This window comes from Bactrocera latifrons, unplaced genomic scaffold (genome assembly GCF_001853355.1).
Source record: "Bactrocera latifrons isolate USDA-ARS-PBARC rearing strain unplaced genomic scaffold, ASM185335v1 scaffold_120, whole genome shotgun sequence".
Classification (NCBI taxonomy): Eukaryota; Metazoa; Arthropoda; class Insecta; order Diptera; family Tephritidae; genus Bactrocera; species Bactrocera latifrons.
The window spans coordinates 620,342-640,351 of record NW_017534631.1 but is presented as its reverse complement, the minus strand read 5'-3'; the positions used below and the strand labels follow the sequence as shown (position 1 = coordinate 640,351).

The 20,010-nt window shown below is 33.5% G+C and overlaps 2 protein-coding genes across 8 annotated transcripts in view; one reads left to right on the top strand and one right to left on the bottom strand.

Moving 5' to 3' along the window:
- Positions 1-5,152: 5,152 nt before the first annotated feature.
- Positions 5,153-13,144, top strand: LOC108978339 (ninjurin-1-like). Of its 2 annotated transcripts, none has more exons than XM_018948562.1 (4): positions 5,153-5,377; positions 10,917-11,019; positions 12,451-12,650; positions 12,720-13,143. In XM_018948562.1, exons 1-4 carry the CDS (start codon positions 5,318-5,320, stop codon positions 12,891-12,893), a joined length of 537 nt encoding a protein of 178 aa, XP_018804107.1. In that variant the 5' UTR covers positions 5,153-5,317; the 3' UTR covers positions 12,894-13,143. The 2 variants fall into 2 exon arrangements, with proteins under 2 accessions (XP_018804107.1, XP_018804108.1); XM_018948563.1 differs by lacking the exon at positions 5,153-5,377 and adding an exon at positions 10,362-10,777 and having other exon boundaries at positions 12,720-13,144.
- A 3,263-nt stretch (positions 13,145-16,407) lies between these two features.
- LOC108978367 (nocturnin) overlaps positions 16,408-20,010 on the bottom strand; it is a 46,265-nt gene continuing 42,662 nt past the window's right edge. For all 6 annotated transcript variants that reach the window (XM_018948615.1, XM_018948614.1, XM_018948616.1 and 3 more), the window contains 5 exons: positions 18,483-18,706; positions 17,981-18,046; positions 17,696-17,817; positions 16,890-17,609; positions 16,408-16,833 (listed from right to left, as the gene is read on the bottom strand). In XM_018948615.1, coding sequence (XP_018804160.1) covers positions 16,711-16,833; positions 16,890-17,609; positions 17,696-17,817; positions 17,981-18,046; positions 18,483-18,706 — 1,255 coding nt within the window. In that variant the 3' untranslated portion in view covers positions 16,408-16,710. The remainder of the gene's footprint in view (positions 16,834-16,889; positions 17,610-17,695; positions 17,818-17,980; positions 18,047-18,482; positions 18,707-20,010) is intronic.

Here is a 20,010-nt window from a genome sequence, read left to right as displayed (position 1 = left end):
TGTAAATGACGGATAATGAAATCTCGATTATCACTTTATCATGCGAGAGTATAAAATGTTCGGTGACACCCGAACTTAGCCCTTCCTTACTTGTTAAATATTGATTTAAAACAACTGCAGGTTTATCAGCAATATCTCGTTAAACATTTTGTAAACTTCACCTACAGCTGTCCATAAACAATCTTCATGGTTCAGCTTTGTTCCTTGAGAACCCCAGTCTCATTGCAAGGCTTGGCACGCTCGGTTTGTTCAGAGCTTTCACCTGTATATTGAACTAATCAACGGTATAATCGACAATGAAGTTTTTATTTATTTTATTTAGATAACTCAAATAACATCTAATTGACGAAAGCATATCGATGTTAATCATAAATAATACAAATACAGTAATTGATTTTGACACTGAGTATACTAAAATAAATTTTTTTGGTTATTATCAATAGATACAAATCTGATGCAGTAAATATATTTTATTGGCGTCACCATCTTTTAAACTTTGTATATGGACATTTGCAAACCACAAACGAATAATTATGTTTTCTTAACACACAAAATTCTTTTTTATCCAGGTTTTCAAAGTACCAAAATTTCATTCAAAAGCTGAAAGCTCTCATGAAGCAATTGACTACAAGTTTTGAATTCATGCATGTGTCGAATAGTTTTCATCCTAGTTGCCCTCTTATAGAAGCGTAGTATTCAGCGAGACATGTGTGAGATAAAGTTTCTAGGAAATATTTGTATACACATTACAGAGTAGTTGCCACTATATTATAGATTAGTGGAAATATAAACTCTTTAAAATTTCATGCTGAGTCATTTTTTAAAATGGTGCGAAAAAATACGCTTACATATCTTATACTACTTTATAAATATTATGTATGTAGTTGAGGCAATCGAAGATGCTCAAGGCATTGTTGTTCCAATGATAAACACACTATGCGTACTTCTCAGTGAGATTTCACCACAGAATCGGTATGCACTATATTTGCATCATCTAGTGTATAAATATACTTAATGCATTTTGCTACATAAGCTCATATGTATGTATGTAGATGATATATGTGTACACAGCTAAATAAACCACCGCTGAGGTATTACTACAGCTAGATTGTTGCGGCATTTATGTATGTGATAAGAACCTTTAAGAATTACATCAGAATATATTTAGTGAATTTCTAAATGTATGGAAAGGTATACTCAAACATATAACAGAAAAGAAAATTAATCGGTAAACTGATATACGCTATGGTAGTTCGAGTCATATATGGCCCGCCCTCTATAAGATTAAGGTACATATCTCCTAAACCACTAAAGCAACAACAATCAAATTTACTGAGTGAAACTCTTTTAAGAGCTCCTCCCAACAATGTGAATTGGAGTGTAACCCCGCTCACTCCCCATATTGTGGTACTGTTTAAAACTACTTAAAGCGCGATAAATCAATAAATAAATACACCTAAGACATTAAATTTTACCTGCGAAATGGTGTAACAACAACCGGAATGTTTTACGTAGGTAACTGCTGACGACAGCCTTACCCCACGGTACTCAAAAGTACAACGGATCAAATCAATACGTTGATCAGCACCCAATTGCCAGTGTGAAATGGACACGCTAACCACCTTGGTAGGGTTCGAGGCCCATCTAAAACCTCTGCTGTACTATGGGTCAGGCACCCGATTGCAATGCAACTCCACATCGAACAGACAAAATGTCAATTCTACCCGCATTTGGGTATAAACCACAACCACCACGATACTCCCCGAGGGGCCAGTCCGAATGAGCAGGTTGGAGAACCAGAATTGGCCAGTGGTGTAACAGGGATTTAATGTAGTTCGGGTCAAAAGTTGGACTATAGTCTTGATACCGTCCACTTTTAGTCGAAAACACATATCCCTAGACTCGCCAGAACGATTTCAATAAAATTTAGTATGCGGCATTCCTATGACACTTTTATGTGTACAGTGTGAAAACGGGCGAAGTCGGACTACAGCCACGCCTACTTCCCATATAACACAATTTTAAATTCCATCTTATTCGATTAATTCCACGTTTTCAAATCAAGAAACAATCAATATAACTGTGTAAAACTTTGCACGAAAAAGCCTTTAAAGTATACCACGTTATGCCAAAAATTGTTTAAGTTTAACAAAACAGGTGAATCCCTTAGATACCGAATATGCGGAACCCACTATATATAGTTGACTTTTGACCGAAGTTATCGGTCAACGTTAAAGATATAGAAGTGAAATTTGAAGAGTACCCTTTTCCGATAATATTAACGCTCTATGTATCAAGAATGGTTTGAATCAGATCAATACTTCCGGGTGACTTTATAACGTATATATCGGCCAATATGTGAGTTATCTTAATCAAATTGAGAGAGCATGCTTAGATTAAATTAAATAAGGTCAAAACTCGCTCTAGACCCCATATAATTAACAGGCCTTATGTCCCTGACTTTAATCCTTACAAGCTGCAGGGTGTTAAATGTGCGGTTATACCCGAACTTAGCTCTTCCTTACTTGTTTTCTATAAAATCGCGTATGCGGGAAATTTTCTACCGATCTTTCTGCACGACTTTGCTAAGAGACTAAAACCGGTTTCCAGCCAGCGATTTTTTATACTGATGATGTACATACAAAGTACATAAGTTCAATGTATAAAAAGAGAAACATAGAAATAAGTGAAGTAATCCAAGAAAGTACAGTCTCCATAATAAACTTTTGAAAAAAAATGTTACTTATGAAAAATTATATGTTTTATTTATATGTATGTATATAATTGCTCATATGCTTTTCAAATTGACTAGATTTTGAAAGAATGTAGTTGCAGTTAAAATAGTTTAAAATCAATGTTAACATATGAACGGGGTATCGCCAATTATCATTTTAATATATGCATGTTCTTAAGAGGGAAGCCTGCTTTAGAAGCTACAAAAAATCGATTGTTTTAGGATGTTTTTGGGAGGGAAATAATTGATTAAAGCGAAATTTCTCGAATTTATATTTATATATTTAAACATTATCCGCAACTTTTTTGGATACGAAACCTGCTATATTATGCCCTTGAAAAGTTTTTCCCCGATACATCTCGCATTTGTATTTGCCGGACGGCGGGCAAGATGCTAGTTTATATTTTTTCATAACTTGTCTACTAGTTAAACTGAGAATATTCCAAAAATAATTAAGCTAAGTTCGGGTGTCACCGAACATTTTATACTCTCGCATGATAAAGTGATAATCGAGATTTCAGGCGTGGTTGTGAACCGATTTCACCCATATTTGGTACATGTCATCACGGTGTTAAGAAAATATTATATACCGAATTTCATTGAAATCGGTTGAGTACTTCCTGAGATATGGTTTTTGGTCGGTTAACGCACTTTTAGTGATTTTCAACATAACCTTTATATGGGAGGTGGGCGTGGTTATTGTCCGACTTCTTCTATTTTTGAACTGTATTTGAAAACGCTTGAAGGAAATGAGTCTATAGAGTTTGGTTGACATAGCTATAGTAATTTTCGAAATATGTACAAGAAAGTTAGTAGGGGGCGGGGCCACTCCCACTTTTCCAAAAAAATTACGTCCAAATATGCCCCTCCCTAGTACGATCCTTTGTGCCCAATTTCATTTTAATATTTTTATTTACGGCTTAGTTATGACATTTTATAGGTTTTCGGTTTCCGCCATTTTGTGGGCGTGGCAGTGGGCCAATTTTGCCCATCTTCGAACTTAACTTTCTAATGGAGCCAAGAAATACGTGTACCAAGTTTCATTATGATATCTCAATTTTTACTCAAGTTACAGCTTGCACGGACGGACAGACAGACAGACATCCGGATTTCAACTCTACTCGTCACCCTGATCACTTTGGAATATATAACCCTATATCTGACTCTTTTAGTTTTAGGACTTACAAACAACCGTTATGTGAACAAAACTATAATACTCTCTTTAGCAACTTTTGTGCGAGAGTATAAAAACCGATAAATTGCACGTCTAAGTCTGCTTCGACAATATTTCGAATTCCCATCTATAACTTTGAGGACATATTGTTATATAATTTTAAAAGAGATTTAAGTACAAACAAAATATTTAAAACTTATTTACTTAAATTTATTGAACTAGCTAATGCAAAATACTCATTTAAAATAATCTATAGTTAATTCAGCTTTTACCATACTAAACATAATGATTTTTTTCACTTGAAAATTTGGATAAAAATACCTAAGATTTTAAAATGCCACAACCGTTTGAAGTACTAATTTTTGCTATGAGAGTACAACAATGTAGAGTAATAAAATATATAGAACTACGCAAGCAAAAGTTTCGCACCTAACGGTAAAGTGCTTATGTAAATGAGATCTAAAGTGCATACGTCATGGGCACACTTTAAAACCCAGGTATTTTCAATGAAACGATCTGGGTTTTAGTTAGTGAGAATTAGATAATTAAATATTAACATACATAATTGCATTATGAACATACAATACGGTTAATTCATTCACATTTCCGTTATACCTAAAATGAGTAACCATAATATGGTGTGTGTGCATATAAAAGCAATTCAAAGTATGTATATTTCGGGGGTTTCTCCACTACTATGGTTTTTCTCCAATTTCCCTTATAAGGTTTATATCACTTGGAAGTACATAAATGCATATATACATATGTACGTACTAATACTTAAAGTATACACATCGTATCATAAAAATTCAAGGTATTTTTTTTTTTGTGTGTTTTAGCTCTGCATGATGCTGAACGCTTGGACATTGCAATATGTAGAATATATGCTTTTAAAGCACTCTTGTTTCTTCTCTTCCTATTTTTCACTGGGGTTTCACCGTAAAAGCTTTTTGAACCTACAAACGAACGTATATCCGTGTATGAGTATATGACCATAGCGTGTTGATCGCTGCTCTTTCTCGCATCTCATTGCTAGCAAACCGGAGAATGGACGGTAGTTGTTTGATCGCGTAGTAGTTGTAATTGTGCGCTGAGCATTTTAAAAAATCAGTTCATCGGGAACCTCAAAAGCGGGTGCACACTTGACTCGTGTTACTTTCGTGAAAAAATAAATAATTAAAAAATCATAAAAAAAAGCAAAACAAACAATTAATAAAAAGAATATATAATAAAACTGCCACGCATTTGCTTATAATACAAATTTACCAAAGACATAAAATATATTTTTATACAAAAAAAAAAAAGCACAAAAACCAAAAAGTGTATCAGCACCGCTATAATACAAAGCATATACATAATTTCGCAATTTTTATTAGCGCTCGAGTGAATCTACAAGAATAAGCATAATAATGGCCACAGTGCAGCAGCCAAATGGTTTACTAAACACTAAAACCGGCTTAAAGGGAGAGGTAAATTAATTTATCATTTTCTTTTTCCCTTAAACTATGACTAACACTATTGTGTGACTATGTATGTGTACGTGTGTGTGTGCTTGTTTGTTTGTATTGCCGGTGGTCATGCCACTAAATATAAACGATTTTAATTGGCATTAAGCGTTCATAGTTGTGTTTTAACGTTAAATACAGTAATTAATACTGTGTTATAGGCATTTTTTTGTACTAAAGCTTATTTTTAATTTTCAATATTTGTTTATGTAAACTTTAACTAGTAAATTTACAAAGTAAAACATTTCGAAAATTTACTGGTTTAGTGTTGTAAATAGTCGCGTGCCTATATATCGGACACCGCATTAAATAATGTTATGCCTGTTTGACATTTGCGAAATTCCTCTATAATTATCAAAAAATATGTACTCTTTCTTGCTTAAAAATAATATGAAATCGGCGTGTGAAATTCATTTTGTGGTTATGATGTCCACCGACCCCCCGCCATTATCACACCGGAAGCGGTCAAGAAATCAAATACTGAAAAAGCTCACCTTATTCAATTATAAAGAAAATCGTGATATCATCCTCAGTTCTCTCAAGGTTTATAGAAAAACAATTAATAGTTCCCACATTACGATGTAGCGTTTATTAAAGCAAAAAAAAAAGATTTCTTAATCAGTACTGATCATACTGAAAATATTTTTTTTTTTTTTATATGTACAATGTACATACATATTTTTATATACATACATGCATACATATGTACAGAAAAGGTTTCAGAAATTTTTCATCCGTATAGACAGCTTAATGATATAGTGTAATGTCTCACTCAAATGATCAGCTTGAATGAATATAGACAATTTAAAAAACGGCAACCGTCTTTCCGTAAGCTTTCCTTAGCATGCAACTTGTAATACCCATTTCTTTTTTACATTAATATTTTGAATAAATAATGATTAATTCAAAAAATATGTATAAATTTACGTCACTAATAATTCTGATTCAAAATCCCCAATGAAAATAATTTCGTTTATATATCTCTCATCGTTCTTGATTGATTTTATATACATATATAGTGTAGATGCATATAGGGGTTTTCAATACGGCACTACAGGGGTAGACCGATAGGAACAATAAACGACGCAATATATTTTCCCGCTCTTTTGACATTTCTCTTCAGTAAGGTTTGCCATTTCATCATGGAGAGATATACGATCCAACAACGAGTCAAAATTATTAAAATTTATTACCAAAATTCGCAGTCAGTGACCTCAACTTTGAAAGTTATTAAGATTAAATGCATCTCAAGTCGCCAATAAAATTTGTGCGGTGGACGCGATACAGTTTCCATTTCCGCCGCACAACGATGGTTTCAACGTTTTCGTTCTGGTGTAGAGGTGGTTGAAGATGCACCATGCTCCGGAAGGCCTGTCGTCGAAAATTGCGATAAAATCGCTGAATTGGTCGAAAGAGACCGGCTTAGTAGCAGCCGTAGCATCGGTCAAGAGCTGGGCATGAGTCATCAAAAAAACCTTTATGAACAATTGAAAATTCAGTAAAAATACCGCAAGAGTTTTTTGACAAATTAATATAAGAATGATGGAAATAATATATCAAAATCAGTACAGACTTAATTCTGACACTCTGTGTTCGTTATTTAGCAAAACATATTCCATAACGGTCGTTCTATTTTTCTATTGTGTTCAAAGAATTTTCACTATTTTCATGTATTGAAATTTCAAATAAAATCATCTATACAGAATTTTTCACACCCGTTATTTTTTTATGGGCTAAAAATTGTAGAAACACGTTCTAATCGTTTCTATGAAAAGGTCTTCCACAAGTCGTTAGACCTAACCTTCAAAGAACATAATGAAACACTGATTAAGAAAAATGGGTGTTATCAAAGCTGAAGTTCAGACCAAAAAATCGATGGTTATATCATTTTCTCTTCCCTATGAAAATGTCGCACCATTTCCAGGTTAGAAGGTAATTTTTTGCGAAAAGAATAAAAGAACCTGAAACTAGAAAGCCGAAGGTATATTATCCTTTACAAATACAAAATATTTCATACAAGAACTTGATTTTGGACAATTTCTTTGCAGATAGTACCACTGCTGTTTTTTTGTTTCCCCGGTTGTCTTAGAAAGTTTTGAAACTTTCAAATATTCAGATACCAACCTCATTCATGAAAATTACTGAAAAATACAGATTTTATTAAAGTTATGATTGTTCTGGAAAGTGAATAGTGGATAAGTTTAGCGTTGGTAGTCGCAAATTTCCTAGATAATCATAAAGCACCAAATTTGTGCAATTTAATTATAGAAATGATAGTGAGGAACAAAGGGATCGGTTTAACCAGATTGTAAAGTGTGGGTAGATTGGTATCAAGGTTGTTCAGATTGCCAAATGATGGCTGATTACTACTAGTGCTTAAAAAGATATTGCCACCTGCAAAATTTTGAAAGAAAAGGCAGTTCATTTAAGCATAGCACATGTTTTAGAAATTTTTCTCTCAGTTTATTTGAATATATCCTTACTTTTTTGAAACAAAACATTATAAATATAACTGTTGTTTTGTTACCCGTCTTCTAATTTTAATAGTATAAAATGGACATAAAGATTTCAAAATAAACATGAGAAAATCTTACAAAACCATTGATAGTTTCATGAACTCTAATATATTCAGAATTTATCTTATATTTAGGGCAACAAAAGCACTGTAGGAAAAATTTAAGATCGCTATGTCAAAAACTGAGAGACTAGTTTGCGTATATATTAATACAAACATACAACACATGGACATGGGAAAATCGACTCAACTCTTCTGGGTGTTACAAACTGCGGGACACACTTTATATGCCTTGTTCATGGTATAAAATTGTTAAGGAAAAAAACTGTAAATAGCAACAAAAAAAACTGTTGAGAGCAAAGGAACGTATAAATACAACATATTTGTGGAAAAAAACGCTCTTAGTACAGATATGTGGCACCAGCAAATTCATCATTTCCCTCCGTTCGAAGTCATGCAAATATATCGGATGTTGTGAATTGTGCGTATAAAGTGCGGTCATAATTCAATGAAAAGTAATGCGAAATTGCATGATAACTTCTTTAAATTAGATTCCGGTACCGTATATTCCCTGGATTCCTTACTTCTTTTAAGAAGAGAACTCTTTTTTTAGACCAAAAATAGAATTTCATGAATCACGCTTTTTTGTCATTTGTCTCAGAATTTTTTGCATGCACAAAACCCATTAAACATAATATATATGTATATATATGTAACATGTATGTATATAAGCAGTGAAAACAAAAAATAATTAAATTATTGAACGATAAATTGAAATGTGTATAATGATTGTTCCTTTATAAAATGCTGAATATGAACATTGGTTGCTGTTATAATTTCTTATATGGTGATATTTAAGTGAAATGTAAGTGCATATACAGCTGTGTTCATTGAATTAGCAGTACAGCAGAAACGAAAATATATTACGTTTTTATTTTTGCATAGTCCTCTTCATATAGTACATATATGCAAGTTTATAGCTTTTATAAAATAGAATATAGATATAAGAAAAAAAACCCTTACATTTGCTTATCTTTTATTAATGTTTTTTGGTATTTTTTCGCACATTCGCCTGTTTACTTAAAACCAGATTTTGATTTCCGCTAAAAAATGCGGAACTTGTTTTTTAAATTTGTACAAAGTGAGTTCTATTGATACAAGTTATTATATAATAACACACGCTTATATTTAACCGTTGAGCTTAGATCTGCGCCCAATCCTCAATCTGCCTAAGATGCGGTAAAGAAGGCGGGGATTGCTTTGAAACATATCCTCCCATAAGTTTTTTGTAGGTTTGAGATTCGTGAATTGAGCTGGTAATACCATAGCCAATAATATTTTCATGGCTAAGCCAGTTTTTAGCTAATAGATGACTTTTGGCAAACTCCGACTGAACTTTGATATGTCTTTGGTTAGGTAAATGCACCTTCAAGTTTTCATTCGACCGTCGTCATTGAAAATTTATACCGGTGATCCTCAATTTCAGCTAAGATTTTATTACCCTAGATTATATAAAAGGAGTTTGTTGACTGATACCATGCGGCGGTCCTCTAAATTTAACGAATCTTTATTTCTATATATGTTTTTCGCTCCTTTCTTAGCTCAACAGTAAACTGGCTATCTTCCTTCGAGCTGTAAGGCGTTCTATGCTTTAAAATTAAAAATATTCCATTTTTATAGTACATTATAATTTAAGTTATAATAATGTACTCAATTTAACTCATTTTGTACAAATTTTTTCCGCACTTTTCATCAGAAATTAAAAACTGCTATTTCAGTGAACAGCCATAAATGCATGAATGTGAGCAAAAATATCAAAAAAAGGCATAAAAACTAGGCAAATATAAAGGGTTTTTTCTTTTTTCTAATCTTTATATTATAGTTTACAAAAACTATTTGAAAGCGATCAACTAACAAAAGCGAATATACAAAAAAAAAAGTAATATGTTTTGCTTTTGCTGCACTGCTATTTCAATCAACACAGTTGTAGGGCATATGCATGCATATACAATGTGCCAATCCACATATTCAGTTATCGAAACACTTTGTAGGATTTGTTTTTATAATCGAGAGAAAAATTCCTAAATTCCACTGCTCAACGCTCTAAGTTCATGTTTGCAGCAGAGTAATTATTAGTTGGAAAGAGGTTGATTTTTTATTTTTTTAGTGTAATTAATTCAGTAATATCGAGAGAGGTTGCTCTTATATGGATGTTCGTTAAGAAAGTGTAATGCATATGGACGAAATTATTTATTTAGCATAGTAATAGAATCTTCTAATTCTGTCCCACTTATGTTATCGTCTTCTACTTTACTTTTCAATTGCCTACTCAGTCCGAAGTAGCACCTGTTAGCAAGAGTTTATCTGGGTTTCTAGGCTGACATTGTTGGTGGTATTTATGCTGGTTCCCAAATATTCGAAGCAATCTACAAGTTCAAAGTTATGACTGTCAACAGTGCGTTAAAAGCCAAGTAGCGAGTGCGTCGACTGTTTGTTTGATGACAGGAGATATTTCGTCTTATCCTCGTCCTCTTCAAAATATTCGCCATTCGATGTTATGCACTTACGCCAGTGCTTCTTCCAATCGTCGAAGTTTTTCTAAATCTCGATTTCTTCGATAGCCTTTAGTGCTTTCAGTAATGTGTTTTTAATGTCATTTGTGCTTTTAAAACGGCGACCTTTCTACGACGGGGTTTTGGAAATAGGGAAAAGTCATACAGAGCCATGTCGGACGTATATGAAGGCTGGGGCATTACTCAAAAGCTCATACTTACATGTTTAGCCTTAGTTACTACTACACCTCGTACATATGTAAATCATATGCAGACAGGAAAACTTAAATCACAATTGTGAGAATTATATACCCATTTAAAGACAATTTACTTTAACTTCCTTTTTTCCTAAAAAGATCTATTATAATCGCCATGTTTATTCAAAATTTTTATTTTACATATCTGTCAATTGATTCAAAATTCGAAATAATTGCAGGAACTTATTGATATGGATGTTGACCACTCGGAGAAGCACTCGCTTAACAATGATTTCATGGACAGTGAACGCAGTGAAATAGATGGAGCAATGAGGCATCCAGGTAAAGGCATAAAAATGCGATTACAAAAATTTTAACTAACCAAATATCGGAACGTTACAGTTCTGCACAAATATTTGTATAGAATCGTTATTTGAATGCGTAATTATGTAAAGATTTGTAGATTACCGATAGAAATTACAAATTTCTACTAAAAATCACCATTAAAAAATCTCACCATTTTAAGTACTGAGCTTGTAGTTGTTCAGCTGACAATATCCGTGAGAATACCGAACTACGCAAATAAGAGTTAAATCATGAAATAAATGCAACTGCGCTAGATATTGACACGCTTTGTCAGTTTTTATTTTCAACCAGGTGCATTTGCAGTAATTATTTACTGCAATAATTAAATGAGAATATAAACACACTGAGTATTGATATGCTTGGTTGGCTCGACGAGTGAGTGTTAGTACTCGCCAATCAGCGTGAAATATAAAAGTCATAGTTAACGAATATAATTATGTAATATCATATGTATATCGAACTTCAAGATACGGGTTATTCCATTTAGTGATATTACACTTCCAACTCAACGGCCAACCAACTTCTCTGAAGCTTAAATATAGCTTTGCCTTTGGTAATGAAGAGCGATATATTTCGCTTATAACAAGCGATGCAAATCATACATTGACGGGTAAAGACAGCCTTTTGGGAACCCAGAAAATTGCCTTAGTTGAATGTGATGTATCGACGCTAGCAATTTAAATCCATAACAAACTTGATTAGGCACTTCATTTATATTTCCTTTAATTCACTTATCCATTGCTGAGTGCGGCGAAAACCGCTGGCGTAAATGTCAGAGTTCATTAACAATTTTCTAGAAATCGTTCTTGTAACAAAACATGTAAATGTATCCCGAAATATTGTTTTGAATGTCTAGTGTATTTTCAAAGTAGATGTGTAGCTTTTTCATAATCTGTATGCACTTAAACTTTTGATATTATCTCGTGATTCGATTGTGGTGGTTCACATGACAGCTGATATTAGCCAGTCTTACAAAAATATATATTGTATTTTTTGGTACTTAAGGCAAATATTATATCTGGTGGCAATCTGTAATAGCTTGTTGTACTCTACAGCTTCAATTCTAATATTATATGGAGGACGATAAAGCATAACATTGCGACACAGTACTTCATAAACGATCCGAACTGTCCAAAGTTCAAAAAGTGAAGGAAATAAATAACGTTATACATATTTATATCAATATTGTCCTATATACCCTGATTCATTGTCGCTTAATTTGAAAACATCACTTACAAATTTAAATATTTCCATAAAATCTCCGCTTTTGCAACCCGTGGGCCACCTATGATATATTTAGTAGGTGAATTAATCAAAATATTTTTCAAAAACTCATTACGCATTCATTTAAATACAAAACTATGTTTGTTGTATAAAAATCTTTAATAATGAAATAAATTTTGATAGAGGAACTGGATGCTCTGGAAGAACTTGCTACAGTGGATGTAAATGCTTATGCTCATAAGAAAACCTTGGCACAGGGTATGATGGATTTAGCATTACTCACAGCAAATGCCAATCAGTTGCGCTATGTGGTGGAGACCTATAAAAGTCATCCATATTTCTATCCCAGTTTGGTATTATTGATACTTAGTATTGGCTTCCAAGTAAGTTACTCTTTTATACAACTCTTTTGGAAGCAGTGTGGATAATTGCGTTTTTTTCTAACTTTTTAGATAGCCGTGGGCGTTGGTTTGATACTCAACAGTCGTTACAACATTGAAGACAAAAAGGAAGTATGCCATGCTGAAAAAGTTAGCAATTACACAATATGCGGCATTTTTATAATAACTGTGATCAATGTCTTCATCTCTGCGTTTGGTGTGGCGGACGCGCCTGATGGCAAGTAATAGTGGAGACCGCTTCAATCAATACGGTGCATAAAATAATGTGATATTCAAGATTATTGTTTGTTTTGTAAGGATAAATATCTCATTTTATATAAAAAATGCTTACATATTTATGTTTATGTATATAATATGTACGTAATTATAAGTTAACTTAAGTAATCACAAATTATTATAATTGTTTTATAAAAATGTAAATTTAGCATATACAAGTATAATTATACTTTTTAATTAGGCATTATCATTTCTCGAATACTTTATGCACATCAAACACATATTTGTATGTCACATGACACATATATGTAATACGAAAGTTGATTTAATATATATTTTTATATTTTTAATTGGAGCATCGTTAACTTATTGTTATTGTTGCTATTCATGTGATCCATGAAATACTATATTAAAAGAGTGTGCTTATGGCCCTTCGAAATTTATTTTAGGCACCTTAAAAAGTGTACGTCCATTTTAATACTCTAGTTGCTAGAGTATAATAGTTTTTGTGAAAAAAATTTCGAAAAATGGGCGCTACCCCGCTTTCTAATAATTTTAATATACATATACCCTAAACTGCTAATGCTACAACAACGAAATTTGTGCAGAATAATTTTATAAAACTCCTACCAACTTTATAAAAATGGATGAAATCGGATGATAACCCCGCTCACTCCCCAAAAAAATACACAAAACAATAAATCAATATCTAGATACGTCAGAGATATTAAATTTTACCACCAAGGTGATATGAGAGAGCTTTACAGGAGCCGATGTGAAAATTGGACGATGGGTCATTTTTTGGTAAAATCACATATCTCGAGACCCGACAGTAACAATGCGAAAAAGGGCGAAGTCGGACTACAACCCTTAGCCCCCACATACTTAATACAAAGATTTTTGAACTTCCGGGTGACTTTGTACCACATATATCAACCAATATGTTAGTTATTCCAATGAAAATAAGAGAGCGTATTTTACTCATAACAGTGCATCTTTGTGTCTAAAATAGATAAAATTGGGCAAAAACTTTACCTATCTCCCATATAACTAATATCAAGATTTTCGAACATCTGGCTGACTCTACTCCATATGATTGGTGATTGTATGTGAGGAACTTTAATGAAACTCAGAGAACATTGTGTTATTTTGTGCCATGATAATAGTTAATATATAAAATCGGCTCGATGCTACCCCAACTTCCATATACTATACGTTATGATTTCGTTATATATAGTATATAAAATTCCTTGACTTCCGATAGTAATTGCAAGAGTGTAAAATGTTTGGTTGCACCCGAACTTAGCCCATCCTTACTTTTTGAAATATAGATTTCCCCATATAGCACATAAAATATACATATATATTTTACGCTTTAGATATTGCTGAGTAGTATTTTTAAATATTTATAACATACATTCGCGAAAGTACAACTGAATTGAATACATACAACGTGCGTTCCACAGTAAACAGGAATCTAGCGCCCCGTGGTGTCGACTGGTGTGTTAGTATCTGTCTGTATCGATTGTCTAGTGATAATTTCATGACATTGCACCGGCTTACTGGCGGTCGTACCGGCCAACGAGCTTTCGACATTCTTTTGTACCGTGCAAAAAGCTGTATTGAAGCAGAAGGAGATCATTTTGAATAAAATAAACTGATATTGCCGAAAAAACCATTTGTTCTGTGTTTTTTTTTTAAGTCCTGTTTACTTTGGAAAGCACCAAGTAGTATTCAATATCCCTTTGAATATCAGACGTGACAATTGTACCAAATTTTGTACTAAACAGTGGACTACCTAATATTAGAATATTACTGGTCATTTAATGCGTTGTTTGTAACTCCATAAAATATTAAAAATAATCCAATATATAGAAATTGTAATTTCACACACCAGCGCTTAATTTTCTTGCCGTCATCAAGAAAATCATCATACCAAGATGATTCCTTTCGTTTCGGAATTTAACTCTTTTATCTCCGAACCCAATCGTCAAAGCATAGTTCTAGTTAATACTGAAATTAAATATGGTCTATTTTTCCGACTATTAAATTAGATAAGTAAGAGGTAGTAGTAGAAAATAGAGAGCATAGGTATAAAGGAACTGTAGGACGGCTTTTTACGTATAGCTGCAAACGAAACCATTGCTTTTCGGACAAGGCAAAAGAGCAGTCCATCTTGCAACGTTAGAACCGACTATGTATCTAAACATTTTCGCAAAATGATACCGAATTTTTACAAGAAAATTATGCTATCGATAAAGCCCAGCCAATGGAGAATGTTATAGAGCCATGTGGAAGAAATTTGATTCCAACAAAATTTCGCTACATGCCATACAGCCAATGAAACAAATAATTTATTGAAGGAAACTTTTTGGTGAGCACATTATCTCGCGATGTGGGCCTGTGGCGTGACCTCCACGAGCCCATGATTTAACATCGCTATACTAATTTTTGTGTAGTTATGTGAAGTTTCTCATCTACGAAGATAAGCCCGAAACGATCAACGCTTTGGAACATAATATTTATAATGAAGCTAAAATCTTGGCCATAAAATTAGATTTAATGATTTTTATTTCTTCGTGAAAACCACATGTCTACAAAAATGCCCCTTAGCAGCTGTAACTTACTATCTTTATAAGTTTAGATATAGATATCGCGGCTGCTTACAATCTAATTACTAATAGTTTATCGAAAAATAAATTTTTGGGCAAAATCAGTGAAGGGTATTGAAACCATCGAAAGTTTGTCCAAGTAAGGTGTTTTTGCAAACCTTTTAAGTAGCTTAACATAGAAAAATGAGAGGTATTTATTTCATTTTTGAGGATATGAATTGCGCCGCCGGGAGAATCATACGAGCATGTCTAAGCTTTTGTAAAAAGGGCATCGAAAATATGGCACAAAAAAAATAGCGACGCCCAGTTAATTTATAAACAAAATTGTATTATCTGTGAGCTTTCCGAAACTGAGTACGCTTTAACGAATGAACCATCTACCGATGACATGTACATATATAGCATCAACTGATGATCAACACGTCAATAAAATAAAGGTATTGGTGCGAGAGAATCGATGTTTACCAGTCAGATATTTTACTGCTGGATTTATACTTACGATCCGGAAACAGACGTTCAATCGTGCTAAGTCTTGGATCTATGCTTACCACCCGGAAACAGACGATCAATCGGCCGAATATCCGTGTGACTTCTGTCTATTCAGCAAACTTAAAATGGTCGCTCTGAGGAAACCGTTTTGAGTCAATTTAAAACATTAAACATGAATCGCTAAAATAAATATTGACTATTATTGAAAAGGGGAAGTTATAATAAGGTACCGATAATTTACATTTTCTTTCAATTTGTAAGGTAACGATTATTTTATGGCTACACAGTTTAAGTTTACCTGTCGCTATTATCATAATGTGCGCATCTGACTACACATATTCACATTCGTATAGGTACTATATATTATTTATATTTCTTCGCTTTATAAAACATCAAGCTTGTCCTCAAAGAAAACACATCACTTATTTGTTCCACATACATATCCATTTACATATATTATACATCTATTTATTAAGGTTTATTGATGTCAATATTACAAAAAATGTATCAGTTTGCATTCTACTTGGTTAGTTGGTATGTCAATGAAACTACGTGTGTCTAAAGTACTAACTATATCTAACAACTAATATCACAATTATTTAATTGATTTCGTGAATGCCAATGAAGTGAAAGTTGTGCGGCTCCAGCAAACGTGAAGAATTCTATTAATGCTATGCTTTCCTTATGTTTGTTGTAAAGCCACATTATAAGAGTTGCAAACATATTTATTGCTTATCTAACAATTCGAAGTCGCACACCAATGAGAAGTGATCCGACGGATACTGGAAGCTCGGTGTGCGATTTTTGCCAACTTCATCGTCTCGAGGAAATTCCAAGCAATTGCGAACCTACAAAAGAAAAAAATTAAAATAACTATACTAGTTGAGACGAAGTAGTTACATACCTTAAACTGCTCAGGCGTGTAGAACACATAATCGATTGTGTGGCATTCTTCCCCATCTTCACGTATTTTCCATGTGGTATATGGCGGTTCACATTGTATTGATTTCATCACTTTGTCATCGCACAATTCTACATGCTCTGCGTCAGTTTCTTCCTCCTCCACCGACTGCGTCTGAGCATCATCACTCGAATCTGTATTTGCCTTGTGCTTCTCAGCGCTGTCATTATTACATTCATCGCGCTCGGCTTTGATATCTGCATAAGCGCTGGCCAATTGCAACTGCTTGCCGCTCAAGACTGTCGCATATACAGGCTCAGTGGGTTCAGCATTGAAGTCGCCGCAAATCAAAACGGGCTTTTCACCACTGAACTGTTTCACGAAATGCAATAGATCGCGTCCTTGCTCATTGCGTAGCTTCGACAGCAACGAACCGTGGCGTGCCTTTAGGTGAGTTGTACATACGCAGAACTCTTTACCAGTACTTTTCACGACCAGATTGACAACAATCGCCACTTGATTGCTTTGCACGCGCCACACCTCCAAAATGCGCGTGTCAAAGTTCTTCAACTCAAATTTGTCACGTCTAAAGAATATGGCGCAACCGTCGGGTCCGTTATTCTCCTCTATGTATAAACATGGCGAATCGGGTTTCGGGAAAAATATGCCTTCATAGTTTTGTGTGCCCAAAATTGTTTGTAGAAATTTGAAATGATCCACTTCCTGTGGGTTGCATAAGAAAAAACGACGTTGTTTATGAAAGTGTTCGAAAGAAAAAATAGAATAAAAAAAAGTAAGTAAAGCATTACCTGTAAACAAATAATATCTGGATTGTATTGTAGTATCTCTTGTACGATCAGAAATTTGCGATTCTCCCAAGTCAGCGCCTCCTCTGGGCAGCGCACGAAACCGTCATTGTTCTGTCCCAGCGCTACAAACAGCAAAAAACAAACGCAAAATACGAATATAAATATTTTAAAATTCAAAAATGTTAAAAAATGCATGCGAGTGAATATCTGTGCCTCATGAATTCTTTATGATCTTACACGCGGTTGACAGACAAATTCAATTTGAATATCCTGTTTAGAACTTACTTTGTGATAAAATATTCCATTGCAAAACGCGTATATGATTGGGTAACGTCGAGGCCACGCTATAATCTGAAAGCGTAGAAGAACAAATGATCATTATCATCGCTGAATTCATAAAACAGCTGGGCAGTCTCGTAATCGTCAATGTTTGTAAAATGAAATGTGGCATATTTTAAGCAGGACTTCTAATTGTTTTCAATTTCAATGACATGTTTATGAATGTCTTTCCAAGAGACATAAGTGATCAAAATCTGAACGTTAGGTATTTTGCATGTTGGGTAATAACTTTAATATACATATGTACATACATCGATTCCAAGTAACAATTTTAGAGCCAAAAATCGAATGCTGAATGACGACTACTACTTTTTCAAATTCATAATTTTATATTTTTATTTTTTTTTTACTACTAATTTTTCAATTTAATATTAATGTAACTTATTCTTTGCGCACTTTCGTTCTACACAACTCTATCCTTAAATGTGGGATCTCAACATCAACTCACCTTTGGCTACTGTATTCAACTTTAATGAGCGCAATCCATCAGTTACGTCACTAGTTAAAGATGGCTTGATAAAGTAACGGGATAGCAATTGCGGCTGATGTATACCCCTCAAATGTTTGACATGTTTCAACAGTTCCGTGGTATTCAGACCTTTCGGTATCTCTAGGCTGTCATCCTGCGAGTCGACATTGTTGATTTTCGGTGCTGAGTTGAATGAGCCCATCCTAGAAAAGTAAGAAAACAAAAAATATAAATTCACTGTGTTCGCAAATAGTACGCTGTGATTACAAATCGGTTATTACTTATTCGAAGAAAGAACATATTAAAGTAAGTTCACAGGTGTGCGTGTTTTGTTTATAGCACTCCTACAACATTTTTCAAAAGCTTTCGCTATAGTTGTCAAATTTGTGTATTTTTCCTTTGAAATTTTATTCAAGTCTTGTGTTCAGACTTAACTACTAGCCCAATATCAAAAGTACATTATCTCGATAAATGTGTAAGGCTATGTCTTTATAATTATGTAATGATTATGGAAATATTTCGTTCTTTTCGATGATACGTTTTTTATTTATTTTTTTTTTTATTCAAGTTAAATTTACAATCTGTCTTAATATTAATAGACAATAAGTAAATGTGATGTTAAGGTACAAACAAATTGTGAGTGATACTTCATTAAGTAACCCTCTGTTTAGTGACAGTATAATAGAAACAAAAGTCCAAACTACATACATATTAATTTACATAATTATTTGCTATTTTCTTTATGTTAAAAAAAAAAAAAAAACATAATCATACACTAGTTTGTGTTAAAGTGCTGGTTTACAAGTTTAATATGTCTTTTCTTTTTAACCTTGTTGTAGTGGGTGCCTGTAGTAATGCCACTGCTAAAGGATTGGGATGAATCTCTAACCTGATTTTGTATCTTTCACTAAACTTTTTTATTTCATCTTTCACTTTGTATATTTTTAAATCTCTGTGAATAGTATGATTTGAAACATACCATGGAGCTTTTGTAATTGACCTGAGAGTTTTTGATTGAACGCGCTGTATTATTTCRATATTTGAATTGCTTGCCGTGCCCCATATTTGTATCGCATAAGTCCAAATAGGTTTGATAATGGTTTTATAAATTAGCAGTTTATTTTCCAGAGAAAGAACAGATTTTTTACCCAAAAGCCAATAAAGACTTCTCAATTTTATATTAATTTGTTCTTTTTTCGCTTTTACATGATATTTCCAGGTAAGCCTTCATATCTATGTGTAACCCCAGGTATTTCACATGATCACTAACAGGTATGGCTGTATTAAAAATTTTTACTGAAGGACAATCACCTTTTCTTAGGGCAAAAGTAACATGGACAGATTTATCTGAATTGACTTTAATATTCCACATCTTGAGCCAGTCTTCTAGTTGGAATAAGTAATTTTGTAGTATGTCAGAAGATTCTGAAGGCACTTTATTTGAAGTTAGGACTGCAGTGTCAWCAGCGAATATTGCTATCGTAACATCATTGTTTTTTGGGATATC